Genomic DNA, 21,579 nt, shown 5'->3' with positions numbered 1-21,579 from the left:
AATCAATCTCAGAGGGGGAAAAAAGAAGAACCAAATATAGATTAAAAAGCTGCCTCTCCAAAGGTTTTGAAATATGAGAAGCCTGGCTCTGCATGTAAGATTAATGACAGCTACGTGTGTGATGAATAGTTCAGCTCAAATCAGGGGAAAGTTTTACCCTAAGTATCTGCTGTTCCAAATGTTGAAACCCTGATATCACCCAGCCCTGCAGCAGGAGCACTCTGTGTCCTGATTGTCCTGCTCTGCACAGAGAAGTGAACAACAGAGAGAAATAATGCCCATGCTTATAACCAACCCACATCAGTTCATGATAAAAACATAATTTCTCTCTCTGGATATCTCTTTTCCATTATTTTTACACATGGTAATATATCAGCTTTGTTGGCTTCTTATTAAGAAACGCAGATATGGCACCGGTGGCAGAGGCTTTGCTCACATCGTGGCTCATGAATGGAGCTATTCTTGTACTTTAAATTGTAACTATTTTTCTAAAGAATGGACAAAATGAATATTCAGTTACTGTGCGTTCAGGGCCTCAATTTGTGGCCAGGGAGCATTCAAGGCTTCAATTCTGTGCTGAGAACTCATGGGGAGACCTTCCAGCTCTGCCTTGCAGGGAACAGCAGCCCTGGCCAGGGAAATGCAGAAGAGCTTCTGCAAGAAAGTGTCTTTAGTGGCTGATGTGTTCAACATTTTTTTTTTTTATTATTAAAAAGCAGGTGGAAATAATCAAATTAGGACAGCTTTTGACTGCCAAAGGCTTTTATAGTAATGGGGAGGCTCGTGCTGCAGCCAAGTTGGTGTCTCATCACACCAGAGCAATTTCCTGTATCTTTCCAACACTTCCACTACAAGGATCTCAAAGCACTTTTCAGGCCATACCTTGACATTGTTAAATCCTGCCAAGGTAGAAGGGAAAGCATATTCTTGTCCTTGGATCACTGTGGATTGTACAAGCTGCTCTGAAGGACATGGGGCAAAATGGTAAAAATATCCCTGATCCTTCAGTGAAAATACTGGGTTGCATTTGTGTTCTCTGCCAGAGAGAGAAACAGAGGCAATCCTCTCCATTTTCTGGGGGCAGTGGAATAGAAAGGCACTCATGATTTCCTTAAGAATGGCTGTAAGAGTTTATCTAGGTAAATAACAATAATACTAGGAAAATCTGACTCCAGAGAAATCTCTTATTGTACCCATGTACATTCATTATTACTGTTTGGGAGGGAATTCTTCAAAAGCTAACAAGGTATGTAAATTTATTTTTTATACTCATGATATTTGGTCTTAATTTCAAATGGAATAAATGAGATATTGGTAAGTACAGATAGCACTTTTTGTTTTAAATTGTAATTTTTAATTTAGAAAACCACCGAGGGTAAGTTGTTCAGGTGCCCAAACATGGAATTTAGGTAACTCACTGGAAGCCCTCGGGCTTTGAAAGTGAGTTCTAGAATACCTGTTTGCACTAAGGGGAGAGAGGGAGGAGCAGGCTGTGTCTGCAGCTTCAGCAGTGCAGCAGTGGTGTGTTTGTGCTCTTCTGCAGCCTGCAGTACCCACCAAAGCACCACTCAGTGTGATGCCAAATGGCTTCACTTGACATACACCTGAAAAAACTACACAGGATGGGAAAGAAAAACATCTAGACAACCAGATAGCTGTGAAATGGATACCAATATATATCTATAGATCTAATTCTGTGCTTTCTTTTTTCCAGGGCACTGAAAGAGATGGGCAACAGGGACACACCTTTGCAGCATCTTCCCCCCCATGCAGAGATGCTGCGAGATACCACAGTGAAGTCAAATCCCAGCAGCATTTCAGCAAGAGCCTGCTAATCTCTGGTGAAGCAAAAGGGAGCCAGATCAGCACAAAGAAAAGAGAACTGTGTATTTAATATCCCTATGGGGTTGCCTGGGACTGGTCTCTCAGCAGAGCACTCTGCATTACATTTGTGTTCTGCAAGGGGACAGTAACAAATGGAACTATCAGAAAGGGCCACAGATGCCTCCTCTGTCATTTTGAAGAAAACTGGAATTGTAAGAACTCAGACACACTGTATGCAAAGGAGGGTCTAAATGTACTGGAATAAGATTGAAGAGTTGACATTTAAATTGCCAGGCTGACATTTTTAAGCATTTTTGCATGCATGCTCTCACGGCTCTGTGGGTAGATGGAGGGTAGGAATGAGGAGGTGATGCCATCACCTCCTGATGATGGCTTGCAAAGGCAAAAAGACAAATTGTTATTTATGGCAGTGCTGATGAGATCTTTATAAAATGCACTTGCTTATCATTCAGGACAAAGATGTGGAAATCTCCTTGTTTTGCTGAAACTCTTGGAAAATATGTGCAAATATGTGGCAGGGTTTCACACTCATATTTCCATACTTCCAGTGATGCCATATAAAGACCTTTCCATTGTCAGCCTGTTATGCAGTTTTCCTGCAGCCATATTTAGTTCTTCTGGCCATGAAACTAATGGTAAAGCTTCTTCCAGAAACAGAAGCTTCCCTTCAGCTCACCTTCAGCAGAGTCCAAAGGTCTTACACCTGCCAGTACCGATGTTTTTAAAAACTCCAAAGCACCAACACAACACTGCTTAGACTGAATAACAAGACAGAGTTGAAAACAGTTTATGCATAGAGTCAATGCACTCAGTCTGAATAGTTATGCAAAGAATATATTTGCCTGAAACTCCCCAAACCATCTTGCAAAACCTCTGAAGAGCTGCATCTTTTTGCAGGTTACTTTTTTTTTCTTTCTTTTGGGTTTTGGGGCTTTGTTGTTGTTGTTGTTTTTGTGTGAAGGTTTTGGATCATAATTAGAGTTACTGCCTGGTGTAATTTCTTAATACTATGCACAGCATGCACAAAAAGCCTGCTTTCCAAAATGTCTTGTCTGACTATTTCTCAGGAAGGCAAGTTGTGAGCAGTGGATAAGTTTCTGGGGATCAAAACGGTGCAAATACACTTCTGGATTTAGGGATCACAAGAAAACCTCACAGCTCCAATCCTGATCCTTTTACAAACACAGCAGAGAACAGACAGAGCAGCAACAATTGCAGTGCTCAGCCTAACCATGACGTGAATTGTATATTACCACAGGCAGATTTCTGCCAAGGCTAAGCTATAAAAACTCCAGTACTCCTAGAAAAACAAAAACTCACTGCCCTGATTCAACTAGAAGGTGATGACTGCAAATATGCTTTACAAGTGTGCACGACAAATAAGGGTAGAATTGAACATTAAATCCACCAGCATCTCATAACCCAGGACATCTTCCCAACCAGAAATGCAATCTGTTATCTTGCTAATTTTGATCCTGTCTTTTTCCATCTTCTTTGTTTTAGTGGTGACTAGATCTGATTGAAAATTAGTTTGCTCCATTTAATCCTAATTCATGTGTGTCTCTGAGACTTCCTACCTTGTCTGCCTGTCCTCCTCTGTGTACCTAAAATGCAATAATCTATGGTTCACAAAGTTTTTATGATGACATCAAGTCAGAGAAGGAGTTTCAACTGCACCAAACTATCCTTGTAATCAACCTTAACATAAATGTTGTCTTATTATGCATCTGTCTTCTCCAGCAGGGCAGAATTGTTCCTGTAGAGATTTTCATGGCAGTGGGCAGCAACCTTTCCAGCCTACCATGTGTGTAAGCTTTCATTTGTACCAGTAGATCATGGAAGAAGAAACACAGATAATGTGTTAGTCTGGAAAGCAATGCACAAGAGATATCACAGACAGATTAATCTGGCGCCTCAAAGACAGCATAATTCATTTGGATGAAAAGGGGATTCTCCTCAGTGAGACAGAGAAAAATCTCCTTTTATCTTTTTCTTGGCAGAAGAGTGAAACACGAGGAGAATCCGTTCATGGGAAATGGGAATGCCATTTTAACTGCTGACACCCTCCTGGCCAGGGGCACTCAATTAGCCCCATGTCCAATTTCCTCTTTGGCCATAGGATTCCACGGCTACCTGGGCTTTGTGGTTCAGTCCCCTAAATGTACAATAGGCACAACACCACCTCTTCTGTCTCCTCCCAGTATAAAGTCCAGTGATGTGATGGACTTCAGTGAAATGGCCAAAACAGGAGAATTCCAGCCTCCCTGGGGAGCCGGGACTATCCACAATTCCTGCTAGTCTGTAACACATACAAACAAGTCTTCCCTCTGCAAAGGTTAAGTCCGGGCCAATGGTGGTCACAGGACACCACTGCAGGTGGGACAGCTTCAGCACTGTCAAACTCTGCCCTCCAGCCTTCCCTTGGAAAATATATTATTGTGAGCACAGGTAATTTCTTGTAACTGTCAAGAGGCTTTATTTTTCCTTCTCTTCTGTGATGAATTCCCTGTTAACCAGAATAATGTGACAAGGAATAATTGTCAAAGAGGTAAATTCATACTCAGTTCTTTTGATGATTTGGCAGTTTTTGAATTTGCACAGGCAGCAAGCAATGTTTTTTTAATATATAGGACTTGAATAAAGACAAATATGCTCCCAGTAAAATACCTGTTATACACATTTTGTAATGGAAGGAGTTGTGAACAGATGTGGGTCAAGATTTCAGAGCAAGGGTAACTCATTGTCAGTCTGTTTTGAGGCAGGTAACTTGCCACTCCCTGAAGTTACTTGGTTTTCAGAGCAAGTATAGTTCAACTCTCCTAGAAAATGAGACTTCTGTGAAGGTCTGTTCATTTTGTGCATCATTATGCTCCACTTCATAAAACCTCAAGTAGACTCTTCTCAACTCTAACTGCTATTTCTGCTGTAAAGATGAGCAAAAGGGGCTATACTCATTTCTCATCAGGAACCTGAATCAACACTCCTGGAAAACTCCCATTAGCTTGAATGTGAATTGCCTCATGCCAATATAAAGTTATAAATATGGAGGAGCACCACTGGCACAGAACTGACACCGTTGTAAAATATGAGGTATGATTACCGTGGCCTGTTTTATTCTGCGTGCTGCTTCTGTAATACAGTTTCCAAGGCCCACCACCAAAATTTGCAATAATTCCCTAATTTGCATCAGATGTCTATCCTCCATTCAATGGTTTTTTAATGTCCCTGTAATTCCACAGGGCAGTGGCACTGGGCACATGGCTTTGGCACAGGGCCACCTGAAACATAGGGTTTCCTTTGCAGCATTTTATTAGCAAAAGACCAGGTAATGGAAAGAGTGCTCAAAGAGGTGTAAAAATAATAATAGCACTGAGATATTGATTTATAAGGGACTGGGTTTAGATTACAGCAAGATAAGCATTACTGAAATTCAACAGCAAGTTAAAAAAGGTATCTAAAATATTACTACAGAGGGAAATGTGAGACAGAAGGAGTAACAGAGGCTGGAGAGGAGAACAAAGCGTATCATCAGCACAGGGAGTCCAGCAAGAAAGTGTAAAACTTCAGCTGACACCAGCCCTTGGTGAAGGCAATTGGTTACATTGGTGTTTTTCAGGCAGGCAAATAAAAGAAATGAGCAACTTCCCCAAACGAGCTGGGAAAAGAACCAAGAAGAAAAGCCAAGACCAAGGCTATGGTCTTCATTTCCACTGGCTGTAGCATGGCATTTCCCTAGAAAAGGAAATGATACTGAGGGGTACTGGCCTGAGAATCCTCCCCTGGAAACACTCAGGGTGTGCATAGCTGGAGATGGGAACAGAGACTGGAGAGAACCTGCAGGGAAGCAAAGACCAAAGGGGCAGCTAAGCCAAAACAGACTGTGTCAGTAAATCATGTTTCTTTCTTGGAGGGATGTTGATTAATCAAGACAGAACTAAAAGTGAGTCTTTGATAAAATGCTTAAGTGGCCACACTCGATCTACAAATTATTTGCATCAACTAGAAGATGAAACATTAGTTTTCCATTATGCTGCAGGACATAGCAGCTTGCTAAATAACTCTTTTAACTTTCCTCTGGCACCTATTGATTACATCCAATAGAAATTAAGAGTAGAAGGCAATTAAGTTCAAAATTTAATGGTGTTCTGCTCCTGTTAATTTACTGCCTGACCTGATCAATACATTACACTGGATAACAATCTATTCCAGTGAGGCTTGGTTTCTCCAGTGTCCCTTCCACTAAAATTACAGTAATGACAAACAACTAAATTTTCAGCAAATAATACTCAAAAACCAAAGAAATAACATAAAAAATAATTAAAAATGGGATTATTCACTGTAGTAGTGAAAACAACAGCACAGAGCTTGGACTTCATCAAAATATTAGATAAGCTACAACCTCAGCCAACAGAACCCTCTGGAAATTGAAATCTCAAGCAAGTTTTAAACACCTCACATATACAGGAGTACAAAAAATACCCCCTTAATCTAGAAGGCAAAATTGAAGTGGGAAACGAAAGATCAATGCGAGTGAAAGCAACAATATTGTGCTGTTGTTCTTTTTTTCTACATAATAGTTTAGGTCTCCAGGTGAATACACACAGCACAGACTTTGTGTATAACCAGCTCCATCAAAACCTACAAGCACAGAGTTAATTTGCATTAGGTTGCAGGTTTTTTTGGTCCTTCCTCCAAATCCTTGTAAGCACTTTTTAAATAAACAAACTCTTTCCTAAAGGAAACAAGGACACGGCGACATTTTGTCACCTCCTTTTATTCTCAGATGTGGCACATGCTGGGTCCCACAGTGCACATAACACTGGGTGTTTTGGAGACCACAGGGGTGTTCCTGCAATCCTGCCCTGCAGACAGAACCCTTGGGGGGGTAAAGTCCGGGTACAAGTGGTGACCAGCAGCCCAGCATGTGTCCAGTGATGGAGCATTTCTCTGGAGAGGTATCTCCTGCCAGAGAATCACCATGGGACTGGCTGTCCCTGTGTGTGTCCAAGTGCTCACACACTTGCCTATACAACTGACTGAATTACATCCCTTTTTTGCCAAAATTCAACGTGTCAGCATAAAGTCAAAACAAAATATGATGAGGTTTTCTGAAAATATCCTCTTTGCTGATCAGCTGCATCCATACTGGCATTCACTGTGTAGCCAGCTCACCATTAATCACTATGAAACATTTTCATTTATTTTGACACCAAAGAGAAATTGGAAGGAAGGGTATTTTTGGATGGGAATGAAAAGCAGGTTGGAGGAATATCTCCTTTTACCTTAGGGTTTCCCTAGACTGACTTGTCAACCATGACCCTGTGGGACTGCCCCCCATGCTCTGTTTTTATCTCATCTGTCACAGGTACAGTAACACTGATCTGAACATTGCATGTCTTTAATCTATTTATTGTACATTCTTTCAGGTTTAAAAAACAGGGAAAAAAAATCCAAATATTTGATGTTATTTACTGCATTCAGCATTACCTACACAGCAAGTCTGCTGACATTCTGCAGCGTGGCTTCTTTTCACTCCTGTCTTGCCCACAGCCCAGTTTTTCTTCTCACTACATGAAGCCTGTGCTTCTGCCCTTGCTGGATGCCTGCCTTGTTTTGCAGCATAAAATAGTAAATTGTATTTTTTTGTTAGATTTCAGAGTGCAAGTATAGCCCCCTTGGTCTCTGCAAAACTCCTGGGAAGAACCTCTCAACATCTATGGTGCTGTTTTCTTCGTGAAAAAAAACCAAACCAAAATAATACAGCAGTAATTCCAGGCACCTGTCATTTTTAGCTGAAAAATTATATAGGAAGCAGCAGCATCTACATTCTTTGACATATTGTAGCATGCCATGAAGTGAGCAAATACAAGGGTAGACATAACCAAAATATGTTGTACAAGCAGGACACTACCCCAACATGGCTGATTTGTATTCTACAGAAAGCGACATGGAGCAAGACCTAATATTTCAGGAAAAGCCAGCAGAACAAGTGCATGATCCGTACCCTGAGCACAGGGATACTGCAGTAAGCCTTGCCCATAATTCTGCCCAAAACCTGTGGACTCAGCAGAGCCAGGAAGGGCTCTCACTGGCCCTTCTGCTTCCTCTGATCTGCCAGCACTGCTGATGTCCCTGGCTACACATTTCCTCCAGGTCTATCACATCTAGACGCTCATGTTTAGGAAGGGAAAGTAAAAAAGTAAGAACACCAGAACAAAAATGCAACAGAATTCAGCAAAATAACATTAATACTTCCTAAAATGGCGTAGGTATCCAGCAAACCCACAGAGCTGCACTCAGTAGTGGTGAAGATGCAGGTCATTAAGATACAGGTGATCCTTACAGGGTTTCTCTACTAATGATGCACTATTGAAATTGAAAGAGCACACTTATAACTTTGCATTTTTAGCAGCATTTAGTAATAGAGACCAGTGTGTTATATTTGCTTCTTATCTCATGCTATGCAAAGCAGAGCCTAGCAAATGCTCCACAGTTAGCAATTTATTTGATTTAGGACTGCAGTTTGTCCATGAACAATCTGCTAGTTGAGTGTGGTGATTACACTTTGGTTATTTTAGAACTATTTGGTGAAAAAAAATGAAACAGGGGACAGTTTGCTCTCCAGCTACTGCAGTAACATTTCAGACATGCACCACTGAGAGTTTATTAGCTGGGTTGAAACCCTCCAGTCTAAACCAGCAAATTTATTCCTGGAACACTGCTTCCTCACAGGTCACCATCTGTATGGATTAGATCTGAGACCTGGAGTGGTTTATAAACATGAATTTATATTGCTGTTTCTATTAGTTTAATAGTAATCCAATAATAAATTATTCTAATCCTATTTTTCTTTTAAATGCCAGACTATTTTTCTTTGCAAACATAGACAGGAAAAGAAAAAAAAACCCCTGAAAATTCCAACTAATTAAAGAACATTAAACCAGCCAGGCAAAGTTCCTTGCAAGGTTTAATATATAAAAGCATTCACAGACAGTTTTTTTTTTCTATACCAAATATGCTTATTTTAACAGTTGGGCTGCAATATTTTTTGGCATTTCTGCCCCAGACTTCAACATTGAGTCAGAGCAGCATTTTCACACCATCTCTACTGACCTTTATGGGACTGGGCTTCCTTGCCTCTGATGACCAGGAAAAAGCCACCACGCTCAGTGCAGGCTGCTCCTGGGAGGAGGGGAAGGACAGCCTGGCAATTTCCCTCCGGACCGCCCAGGCTCTGCTCAGCCAAAACAGCCCGAAGGTGCCAAAACAGCCCGAAGGTGCCAAAACAGCCCGAAGGTGCCGATCGCCCCCAGCTGCTCACACAGCAGCCCGGAGGAGCCGCTCCCATCAAAGCAGAGCTGCGCTCACGCCTCAGCAGAGCCACTCGCTCTGGAAGCCAGCGCGGAGCGGTGGGAAGCTGCCAACACTAACTTCCTAAAGGTTAATACTTACAACTACGTTTTGGCTGATATTTCCAAAGCTGCCTGGAGGGAATGGATGCCCAGTGCCCATTAATTTTAATAGGAGCTGGGCAGGCACAGTCCTTATGAGGGTAGGACTATTTCAGCCTATTACTGGTGGTGACATAAGGTTTGATATTGCAGGAGCCTGATTACCTGCTGGGAGCACTGAAGCTAATGCAGCTCCTATATTTTGGCTTGAAAATTGAATATGCAAAATGCATCAAGTGTGTGGCTATGCTTACCATAAATAATGAGTTTAAAATGAAAGTGGTTCAGATGGAAAGGGTCTAACCCAAAGCTAGCTACTAATGAGTGTTCCTGACGATTTCAGAAATACAAATTGATAGGATTCAGCACACTCTTGTAGGAGGTTTCACTGAAGACCTGTGAATAAGGGCTGTTACATTCAGAGCTTAAGCTTCTAACCTGGTTTGTCAATTTATTCCTTCTATTAGGAAGTTGTATCAGCTTTCAAAGCGTGCCATTAAACAGTAAAACACAGACTCGGGTGATTTGCAATTCTGTTTGAATTTTAGGAATTTCAAAACCTCCCCCATTCATTCTATTTATCCAGCCTGGCTACACAGAACACTTTCAGACCATGGCTATTGTAATCACAGATCATTTCTGATCACAGTTTCCATCCTGCCATGTGTTAATGAGCAGCTCAGCTGGGAAATCTGCGAAGTCAAATGGATACATTTTGCTAGAATCCCCGCTTCTGGGCACCAGGGGTCATTGGTAGAATGCAAGCCAGGTAGCAAAACTATAATTTACTTAATTTTTGTTTGAAAATGTTGTGGTTTTTTTCTGCAATGATCACACAGAATTTACAAGGGCTGTTCCAGAGGAGTAGTAGAAAAGGATTTTGCAACGCTGCCTCATTATTGCTCACCCAGGGAAGTCCAGGACTGCCATCTCTGACAAACAGAATAGATTAAAAATATCTAAGTCAATATTTACAATGGAAAATTAATTGGTTCCACTGCTAAAGCTGATTTATCAGCAGGTTATTGCAAATAAATGAATTAAAAAAGATACCAATGTTGGTCAACCAAACAATAAAAAATGATTGTATCAAATAAAGCCAAACTGTAACTAAAGACTTCAAGAGAGTGTTTTTTGTTTTGTTTTGTTTTGTTTTTTCCCTCTAACACAAGAATGAAGTTTATGAGTCTGCTCTACAGCATTTTGTCTTGGCTTTCATGTCTGTGATCCACCCATTGCTCACCACTATGCTGCAGTGTTTGTTATTTGATCAAATAACACCAGTTACTTTGCATTCTGTGGGTGTGACAAAAGACACTGGAAGTCTTTAAAATCAGCTTCCATCCCTCGTGGGAAGCTGTTGCCAACCCCCTCTTAGAGCTAGTAGTACTCTTCTTCTAATTTCCAACCTTTAATGATGGGGAGTTGATATCTATTAAACTCCCCACTGTTTTCTTAGCCTTTATCCATCCCTGGTCTGACAGCAGGTTCCTGATCCCACAGCAGATTCCTGCTCCTTCATCTTTTGCTCTGCTGCCCTACAACTCTTCTCTCTCAACAGAGGCTGCCTATTCTCCTGAGCAGCCAAAGCCTCTCTCCACATCTGGCCCCATGAGTAAATTCACCCCTTTTTTTGAAGCAAAGTGGCTGGAACTGCACATATATCCCGGGAAAGGACCAGTCCTTGTACTAGAGGGAAGCACTACACTTCTCCATCTCTGCCACAAACACCTCAGCTGATTCCCTGCCTGACATTCAGATCCCCCAAATTCATCACAATGCACAGACAAACAAGAGAAATGAATAGTGCCAGTGCAATGATGAGGCTGGGCCTCTGCTACTGAGCTGAATCCCAGAGGAAACACAACCTGTCCAAAACCATACAGATTTTCTCCTCTGCTGCTCTGTTCCTGTGCTCTGTGGTGGAAAGCAGTGGTCACTGTCCTGTCCCCCATCCTGCTCCGAGCAATGGGTACCTGTGCCCTTGGGTAACTGATGTGGTGCAGGTGTTCACTGCACTAATGGACTTGGTTTTTTTATATAACAGGGACTACAGGTGCTCTTGTTTTAAAAAGTGTTCATCCAGTTGACAATTTTCAAGTGAAGGAAAGCAAACTTCTAAAGGAAATAGAGTTCATTTGTTATTTGCATAACTATATTACACACAACTGTATTTGATGGTATTTCATGGAGGGGTCTGGAGAAAAATGAGAGGGAATTTTGTAACAAGAAGACCAATAGAGAGAGATGTTTTCTACTCTCATTTGAGTTAATGGGAGATTTCCCTTTGTCCTCCGTTAAGACAGTGTCATTTGCTTCTCCATTTCATTCCTGAGTGATGGTTTGTGCTGATGTTTCACCTTGCTGTTCCTGAGTTCTGAGTACATTTGGAAGATAAAAAAAGTGTACTGACCATGCACATGCATCTTTAAAACTCTGCTGTGTGCTTGCTGCCTAGGAATTGTAATCAAAAGGAAATTATTACACAAACCCATGTATTAAAAGCAATCCATCTGCCTGCGGAATAGTTTTTATGTACTAATGACATAGGGCAGAATGCTTAAATTGTGGAGCACAGCTCCTTTCCCCACCGCTGTCCTTTGCATGATCGTTTCAAAAGGGAGAGACAGCACTTTTTAAATACTATTGAAATTTGCCATCCTCCATCTTGCTTAACCTTGAGCAGTTATTGTAGCAAACTGAATGGTCTATGAAAACAGCTCCCAAAGAGGAATAATGCTTTCTTTGATATACAGGATTAGTAAACTGCTTTTTGACACCTACATATAGAGACCTGTTCCAAAATCTGAAGGCTATTTACGTGCTGAGTAGCACACTTCCTCAGCACAATGTCTAAGATTTTATATAAATCCCTCACTTGCAACGTCCTTACTCGATTCCTAAACTTAAGACAATTCTGCAATATTAATGCATAAAAATCTCCCAAAGCAGACTACAGACTGACAAACTGCTGAGGGCCTTGGGTCCTACAGTGACCTGGTTGTATTCTGAGAGGAGGAACCATAAATGTGTCTGTGATCAATTGTATGGATAACTGATCCTCTGAAACCAATTAAACACTTGTTGACTCGCCTGCCTCCAGTTGCAGTTGCCAGATTAATTTGCATAGTTCAACACAACAGACACTCTCAGTGCTAAATTAGTGACTCCTATGTGAACTCTCTGCATCAGTAAAAGGATAAATTATTTGTTTGCTTCCTTCAAGATTTGGTCACTGCCTCTTTAAAATTTCAGTGTGTAATAGCTTCAGGTTGTTGTTTATTAATTTAAAGAGAGTGCACTGTGGAGAAGCATTTTTCATTTTTACTTAATCATCCACTTCTTTCATGTTCAAACCCTAATCCTACAAACCACATTCAAGCCTTGTGAACTAGCTCCATGTTTATAGACAGAAGGTAGCTTTGAAAGAAAAAAAAGCTTCCTGCTCTGCAATACTCCAATCATGTATTTTCTATAGTGTATTAGAGACACCTATAGGAACACAGCATTCCACAATGCACCAAAACCAGAGATTTTGATGCAGAGAAGATGTATGGCATGAGCTTATGCAGAATTAGCCACTCGGTAATATGGCAATCCTTGGCAGAGACAAACTATCATCAGAACTCCTGCCAGGATTTGGTGCCAGAGGATACAGCACACATGCTAACCCGACCCTAATGTTTCCCTGAGCTCCCCTTGGCCACTGATTAGCTGGACACTGGTCCCACACATTCCCTGAGGACTCTGAGCGGATTAATAGGCAGTCACCATCCTGCTCCTTTTCCTAGACTCAGCAAACTGTGCACAAATTAGCAATTCTCTCGGGCTCAAGAGCCAGTTTACACCAGCTGAAAATCTGCCTCTGGGTGTCAAACTGCTTTCTGAGAGCATTTTGGACACTGCACTTGGGCTGTACACATGTGCTTTGCCAAACAAGGAAAAGATGAACCTAGTGCTTGTTTAAAGGCAGGGTGTAAAGGTTTAACCCTTTCACTCCTAAGACACCACACATTGCCCATCAGCTGGAACACTTCTCCACACAGGTGCAGTAAATAGCAGCAAACTTCTTTGTCTTGCTGCCATGCAGGGCAGATACCCACCAGACTGTACCTTCCTGGCATTTGAAAATCTCTCCCTCAGCATTGCTGGTTGAAGGGTTGTTGTGAGAAGCCTTCTTTAGCATTGCTGTAGCTTTTCTTGCCCCTAGATCCACCCTCTGTAGATTTGCACATAGCTCACTGGGCTGAGTCTCCTGTTCTGGGCTCACCAAAGCAGATCTGTATCTGCAAAGCAGTGAAACACCTTGTCCTGGTTTTCTCCATGCTCTCCAGGCAGCATGACCAGTCCTTAACCAGAACTCATGGTCCTGCCTGTGGTTTCATCCCTGCAAGGGAATCTTCTTTAGGCTCTCTTTTCCCTTCCAGCTTGGGCTTCTTTTTCCCTATGATGCCTGGCACGCTGGCATGGCTGGCTGCCCTCCCTGCCTCCAAACCCTCTTCCCAGGCTCTTTCCAGTGCTGTGATTAGCACTTAATGCTACCTATCAGAGGAGAAAACTCCTACTGTTTTTCCATTTAGCCTCTAGCGGGTTTATTGCAAGTACTTGAGCGAAAGGTTACTTTCCTCTGTATGGAGGTGAAGTAATTATATGTTCCTGTGTGTCTTCACACTGCTCCAGAGCCATGCCATTCCCTAATTTCACCATAGGGATGCTGTTTGTGCACCTTGGTTGGCTGGGAGGGCTCTGCTTCGTGTCAGCACTGAAGTCTGTCAGCTGGAAAAATGACCCCCCCCTCACATAGATGGAGATAGTGCTATGACTTACGGCTTTTTTTACCCCTCTTAAGTAGAAAAATAAAGTGTTTTTCTTGTGGAAATTGGGATTTAAGTGAGCTCTCTGCACTTCGTCAGGGGTGGATTAGTCAGCTGTTCTATGAGCTTGATATTAAAAGGGTGGTTGCTTTGCTGCACAGGGAACTGCAGTGTCACTGGGAAATGAAAGAAATATAAGACATAGGTAGGGAGAAAACTTATAGATGCGATGAAGAGGTACTCACACAAACCCACAGTCAGACACTCTCATTAGCTGCACCATCTTCACACCAGAAAGACAGGAGCATCCATTTCCCTCTCCCCAGAGCCTGGCGCAGTTTGCATGCAGGAGATGGGGGAGCGCCTACCTGGCAACCCCTCCGTGCAGACTGGCCCAGGTCAGCTGCAGATTTGCCCCTTGAATGTCCTGTCTCTGTGTACCTGAAGCACAGTAAAACATCCCTGTGTGTCTGAGCAGCTCTGGGTGCTGTAAGGCACCACCCGTGGCAGGGTGGCTCTGCAGCGTGCACAGTAAGACACACAGATATGCATAGATGTGTATCCATAAGCCCACACAGAGACTTGTCTGCACATCCACTTGCTCAGGGAGAAGCACAGCCTCTCTGCTCTCCTCAGGCTGCTCACTGATGGTCTGGGTCCAGGAGATGATGCTGTGCTCTGACACGAAATCTCACCCACCATTGGCAGGGTCAGGCACACGCCTCCCCTCTGCTCCCTTCAGCCTCTGTGCTGCAATGGGCAGGCAAACTGGTAATGAGAGATTCTGTGCCTGGGTAAATGAATTAATTACTCTGCATAGCCACTGCCAGCTTTGCTTTTGCTCGCTCTGAAGTCAGCACCTCTCAGGTTCTGGCTGCAGATTCAGGGTGGCTGCAAGGGTGTTTCAAGAAGACATGATCTGGACAAAACAAAAGCTAAAATATTTCAGTAAAGTTAGGCTTCTCTCCCCACCTCTCCTTTTTTTTAATAGCACATGCCATATTCTGTGAATTTTTTGAGCTCACTAAATGGATGTCAGTGGGGAAGAAAGACATTTTTTTCCTCCTTACAAATGAAGTCATCTGAATTCACCAAATAAAAATAAATATGAGCTTACTGCTTGGTTCCAGTGGTGCTGCAGAAGGACAGGGCTATAGATTTTCCCAGGAGTGTGGAATAATTCACCAAGGCTGCTCGTTATTCATATAGACAGTGAATTAATAATATGGGACCCTGAGATCTCTTCTTATCTAGGCCGAAGCACAGCTAGAGGGATGAGAAGCTGACTCCTTGGATTTCAAAAAGCATTTTTCCCCCTTTCTTCAAGAAATAAGAATTGACTGAAAGTAATTTCACAGAGTGGGAGAAAAAAGGCTTTCTGGTGATACCACCTAAAATACACATTAGATAAATAGAAAACTATTGGCTTTGTGACTATGAACTGTTTTCACTTGATGTAAGTGCTGATAGATACAGGATTATCTCTAACAAAGCATTTACTAAGGACCTGACCCAAAGTCAATAGGAGTCTTTCATTTGACTCTACAAGGCTTGAATCCTGCTTTTGCTCCAGGGAGAGCCAGGAAGTGTCTGTGTATCCCTGGCCCACCTCTCAGCTGGTGTAAGCTGGGGCAGCACCAGATGCTGAGGGCTGAGGACCAGCACAAGGGGCTGTGCTATACCTCTGTACTGAAGGAACATGGAACTCCTGAATTATGGATTCTTGCTCCACAGTAGGTATCTCACCCGTAATTTAAAAGTTAAAATAAATTAGCTGATGTCCACAGGGTGGCTGCACTTACTGTCTGCCTAAGGAGTGACAGACCAGATAAAACCCTTTCATTTGTAGGTCCTGGGTGAGAGAGAGGAGGGCAAACAGCAGCAAATGGAGCATGTGCTCTGAATGCTGTCCTCTCTCTGCTCCAACTAGTGCACATAGAAAAATAAGGATGACCAGCACCAATCATCCAGTGGAATGACTGGAGAGGTGTGAGGTGCTGGCCCAGAGAGGCATTAAAACTCAGGGTTCTCCCAGTGGTCAGTAAGACTTGTGTTGGGTTTGGTAGTGCTGTCCTGATGAAGTGTGATGTAAATTCACGGGGCCACACGGTGGCTAGTGATCCTCAGACTAATAGAAATCTGAAGTATGTGCCTGTGTGTTAATATTTCATACATTGTGGAATGATTGGAAACCTGAGGTGATCCAAAGCCAGTCTGTGAGAAAGGGAAATACTGGTTTGATTTAATTTTATTTTTCTGTATCAGTGAATGATTTCTCTTTCTTCTGATGCATGACTGGTATAAAATAGGACAAGAGCAGACCATGGAGACAAAACCACTAATCCTGCTGCCTGAGAGTTAATGCTTCAAATCCTGTGTTGCAGAAAACGTGGAATGGGATCACCTCAGGTGTCTGCAGAGGCCTTTCTTACAGGTACAACTCAGAGGGAGAGATACTGCACAGCATTTCAGTAGCACCTTCCTTTTCACTCATTGGTTTTAACTAGTGTTAAACCCACCTCATTTCCTAAAAGCACTGGCAACATGCACAACCTGCATGAAAGTCCCTTTGTGGCTGATTTCAAAAGCCAGTGCAGGTGCTTTTCTGTTATTCCATACTCTGTGGTCCAACAAATTTCACAGATAATTATGCAAGAAATATGAGGTTGCCTGTGAAAGAGTTTAAAATAGCCTGGAAGAAGATTGAAGGGAAGGGAACAGAAAAATGAAATATTAAAAAAAAGTGTGTGTGAGAGCATTGACTGTAACACAGTAAACTCCAGTATGGATGAACAAATTATATATTAGTCATAAGCCTTGAAGAACACACAGACATAACCACCTACTGACTGTACAGCATGGTTCAATACCACTTTAAAGGATATAGTACAAAGTACAGTATTCCCAGTATAAAAGTGACAGTATCAAAATTACAAGGATCTTTTTTTGTAGTAATGATATGACAAAGGAATGAAAGCTCAGCCCACAGGAGCAATCGCGCCAGCAACAGTGATTTGTGCTGAGGCACCTGAGGGCCTTCATGAGCCCACTGGAGATGCTGGACATTGCTTTCCCCAGAAAAAGGGATCCTCTCACACTCCTGTAACACATAATGAAGGAAATCCACCTGGAACTTGCTCTGGAGAGATATTTGGGCAAATGAGGACAAACAAACATCCATGGCAGAGAACTGAGCAGCCTGATGCCTGTGGTATGTGCTGTGGCCAAGTGGCAGGCAAGATAAATTGTAGAGAGGGAAGGGAGTATTTCAAACCATCCTTCAAACAAAAAGGACCTTGAAGTAGTGCAGGGAATCATGAAAATAAATGTGTAACAGAATAGGCAAAGAAACAGAAACTGGTGTCTGTGTTTCATGGCAAAGTTTGGCTTTTGTATTGCTCCCACTGGTGCTACTGTATAATTCACTGGTGATTGAGGCAGCTTTTAGGACAGTGTCTACTGAATGAGCCACAAGGAATCATTTATAACTTCTGAGGCTGCCACAGCCTGGCCTCTCTATACTTTATTAAGATGAGACCCCAAAGAAAAAGTTCGCTGGACTTGGCAGGAAGTGATACTTGGGAATACACATCAGCTTCATGCCTTTCATAGTACAAAAAACACAACCTCAGCCTGAATTTTGGCCCATGCAGGAGGAGGACTGCAGGCCAAGCCCTGTGTACTGGGAGGGTGTGCTACCCATGATCAGATCTCACAACAAAAGAGACAAAAGGTCCATTCACCATCCCTGATACGTATTAGAAATTTAAGGCGACTCCTATATATAATTGTATTCTCTTAAAGAGGAAACAAAACCAGCTCTCCACACAGTCCCAGCCACACAGCCCAGCTGTGTCCTGCAGCAATTGCTGGTAGGAGTGGAAGGCAATGCAATCTCTCCTCTGCAACTGGACTCAAACTGTCAAAGCAGTAGCCTTGATGAGGTGTTTTCTGATGAAATTTAACTGGGAAACACCAAAAGCTTGATCCCAATACCATTAAGTCACAGTTTGGCAGGGCAGTACTGAGGTTCAGCCTGTTTTGTACACACTACTACATAGCCATGGGGTGGAGATGGCTCAAGGTGCTAATCAACCAGCAGCCAAACTGCTCACAGGGGTCTCCCAGTCCCTGTCACCTCTCAGAGGTGATGTCTCTGTTTAGCTGTATATTGCTGTACCTGAACACCTGTGGATATTTAATTAGGACCCAAGCAAGCTTTCTTAGTGACACATTATGTCTTGAAATCATATACATTTACACAGTATAAAGAAAACCTAGTGTGAGATCTACTGGTCTTAATCCTTTCAGTATTATAGATAAAGAAGGCAGAAAGTTGCAGGTGAACTTTTGAAACATCCTCATGTACAAAATAAACAGCACATCCCAAATCTTTGTGTGAGTTAAAGCACTGACGTCAGTGGGACTCCCATGGGAAGTTTTGGGAGTTTGTCTTAACGAGAACAGAACCACCAAACAGGAAAAAGTTTTGCCTTAAACCAGGTCAGTATGTCAAAAGTCACAAAGCAAAGTCTGGGATTAAACAAAGGCCAAAGCAAATGTCCCCTGGATTAATTTTTACCAGCAGCATATTGGGCTTTTGAACTGTTCTCCAGCCATCTACAAAAGCAGCTATGGGCTGACTACAACAACTGAACTTGAAAGGGGAAGACATTCCTTTGTAGTTCACGTTTGCTGGCTTTGAAGTCACAGTGAGTCTTACCAGTGACTTCAATGGGACTTGCCTTACACTTTCATATTAGCCATTGTTTTATCCTAACTCCTTTCAAAATTCCAGACAATAACATTTCTCTTTATTGTAATCCTGACAGAGCAATTAGGCTCCAGTCCACACCTGCACCCGGCTTTTTTCTTAACACAGCACTCTTTGAGCTTCTCTTCTCTGAACAGAGTTATGAGAGCTGAATTAATGGTGTCTCTCTGCTCTATCTGCTGCCTCTGTATTTCATGACCTGCTGAAGAACATGAAATTCTTCAAGGCTAGTACAGCTGATCTTTGGTTATGACCAACTGTAGTTTTCACCTACCATTTTATGAGTGTGCTTAGTAGAAAAAGGAAAACTTCTTTTTATCAGGGTAATTAAGCAATAACAGAATGACAGGATGTGGACTAAAGCACAGTCATTCACAGGTGAATTCATAGCATGCTTTTAATCATGAGTTCAGAAGCTGAATCGCATTCCCAGTGTAACAAGCTATGAAACACTGTTTCATAATTTAGAAATTTGAATGTGTTTTTTAAATAATAAAACACTTTCTTTTGTATCTTTAATATATAAAATAGATATCCACATGCCAGAAATACCTGCTGAGAAAATGCGAGATTCTCATTCCTCTAAGGCACTCCCTAATCTCTCACCTTTTTGGTGTCAAATATGCAAGGCTAAGTTTTGTCTGCACAATCCTCCATTCCACAATGCCCACCAATATTCCTGTCTAACTACAACTCCTGTCTGAGCTACACTGGACCACTCCCTGCTCCATTCTAATCCCTTTGCAGCCTGGGACTGAGGAAAGGTACCCAGAAGAGAACATTTTCCCCAATATTTGCTTGTAGAACTCCCCAATCTCACTTGCTTGGGGTGAGGCTGAGTGCCAAACACAGACCCAAAGAGGAAATGCTGGGTGCTTCCAAAGCGGACAGAGACACCATCACCCCTGGGATTGTGGCATGGAAAGAGTGAGGAGAGCCCAGGGCAGAGCCTACAGAGCTGCACAAAACCAACCCGTGGCTCTCTGAAGCACCTGTGGGTTGGTACAAACAACAGCACACGACATTCACCCAAAAGAGCAGCGAGGGATTTTTACAAGGTACTCCATTTCACAAAGCTGCTGCACTGAGGGTTTCAGCAGCACAGAGCAGCTTGTTTGGGAAGGGTAACTAATGGGATTAGTACCACTTACTCCCCATCTTCTTATGTGATTTATATTTTGCTAAGCCTTCCCCAGCCATGACTCTCTCCCCAGTTGCTGTGTGGTTTCCCCTTGCAGTGCTGGCAGGGGAGCCCCAGAGAGGAAAACACCCTGTGGAGCTAAACCTGATATGAAACCCAGACACAAATAACACGGTGCTTTTTCTTCAGGAAAATAAAAAAACAACAAAACCAACAAACAAAACAAACCAAAAAAATCCCCGTGACAAGCAACAGCAGCGGTGGTTTCAAAAGGCAAAGATTTTTTCCAGCTTTCTGCAATGTTTGTTTCAGGACTAGAATGCAAGATTTATTTATTTATGTTATCTTGCCACTGACTTTCCAAATGTCTAATTAAATAAAAATGAATGGCAGTTGTCCTTTGAAATATTTATGAATCAAAACTAATGTGGCACCGACGGGGCTCCATGAAGTGATGCAAGGGATAATTCTGTCCAGTTATTTATCAATAATAAATCTCTTATACTCATCAAAGCATCTATCCTGGGCACTATGGTCACAGTTTTCAGGTAAATCTTAACATGACCCATGTGCACAGAACTATGCACTAAAGTAGCAAGCAGGTGGTCTAAATATGTACTTATGCTTACAGATTTCTCTGTTGTGTTAAATGAAGAACACAGCGAAATTCCTATGCACAATCTATAGATTTACAGCTTTCTACTGGATGGTACACAAACAGAAACATATACACAGGAGGAGCTACTTGCCATCAACACAGGAGGGTCTGTTTCTTGTAGTCCCAGCCACTTTCCCAGGTAGACAGGAGCATTTTACTGTTTGTGATCTTTCCTCAATTCGATTCTTATTACAGCATCTGTGTGCTGCTATAACTTCACACGTTCCTCCTTCTGGCAAAAAAAAAAAAAAAAAGAAAAAAAAAGAAAAAAGAGAATATTGACACTCTGATTAGGAAGAGCAGCAGTGGCTAATCAAAGCACCCAGGCGTGCTCCTGTCTGTGCCTCTGCCCAGCTTCTGTACAGGTAGGATTACAGTGTTATTTCTATCTTTTTGTGTGCTCCCAAATAAGCTGAATAATAATAGGTGCTGCTATACTACATTTTTAATAGAATATGCAGATAAGTGTCCCTTGCCTTTCTTATATTAAAAGTTTCTATTACATACACATAATTTTTGGCCTAAAAATGATGGTGTCAAGGTCTGGGCCTGAATAAAAGTAGGTAAAATACTACAGAAAATGTGCAACAACTGTTGGCTGGTTTTATGCTTGTAATATTGGAGGTCTCTTTCCCAAATATATTCTCATACAAGGACAGAGACTAAGGGAATCCATCTAGAAATAAGATATTTTTTCAAATATTTGATTCTGTACTAGTATTCAGCCCTTAGGGAATGACAGTGAGTCTCTCCAAATTACAGGGTGGCCCAACAGCACTTTCCTTTGCTCCCCCACTCACTAAATTGGCAATTTCAAGGCAGGAAACATTCCCTTTTTGTGTGAGATCATCAGGCACAATTTATCTCCTCCCTAATTGTTCTTTATGAACATTTGC

General features: G+C 42.2%; 1 protein-coding gene across 8 annotated transcripts in view; it reads right to left on the bottom strand.

Moving 5' to 3' along the window:
• The window catches only part of TAFA1 (TAFA chemokine like family member 1), a 219,923-nt gene that overhangs the window by 21,328 nt on the left and 177,016 nt on the right, over window positions 1-21,579 (bottom strand). For 7 of the 8 annotated variants that reach the window (XM_069028014.1, XM_069028016.1, XM_069028015.1 and 4 more), the window contains one exon: window positions 20,775-20,915. In XM_069028014.1, coding sequence (XP_068884115.1) covers window positions 20,775-20,915 — 141 coding nt within the window. Of the gene's footprint in view, window positions 1-20,774; window positions 20,916-21,579 lie in introns of those variants that run through there. The other variant, XR_011154708.1, reaches the window with a different exon arrangement.

The sequence above is a fragment of the Aphelocoma coerulescens genome, chromosome 12 (genome assembly GCF_041296385.1).
Source record: "Aphelocoma coerulescens isolate FSJ_1873_10779 chromosome 12, UR_Acoe_1.0, whole genome shotgun sequence".
In the NCBI taxonomy this organism is placed as follows: domain Eukaryota; kingdom Metazoa; phylum Chordata; class Aves; order Passeriformes; family Corvidae; genus Aphelocoma; species Aphelocoma coerulescens.
Note: the sequence above shows the minus strand (reverse complement) of the source record. Positions and strands in the feature narration are given on the sequence as shown.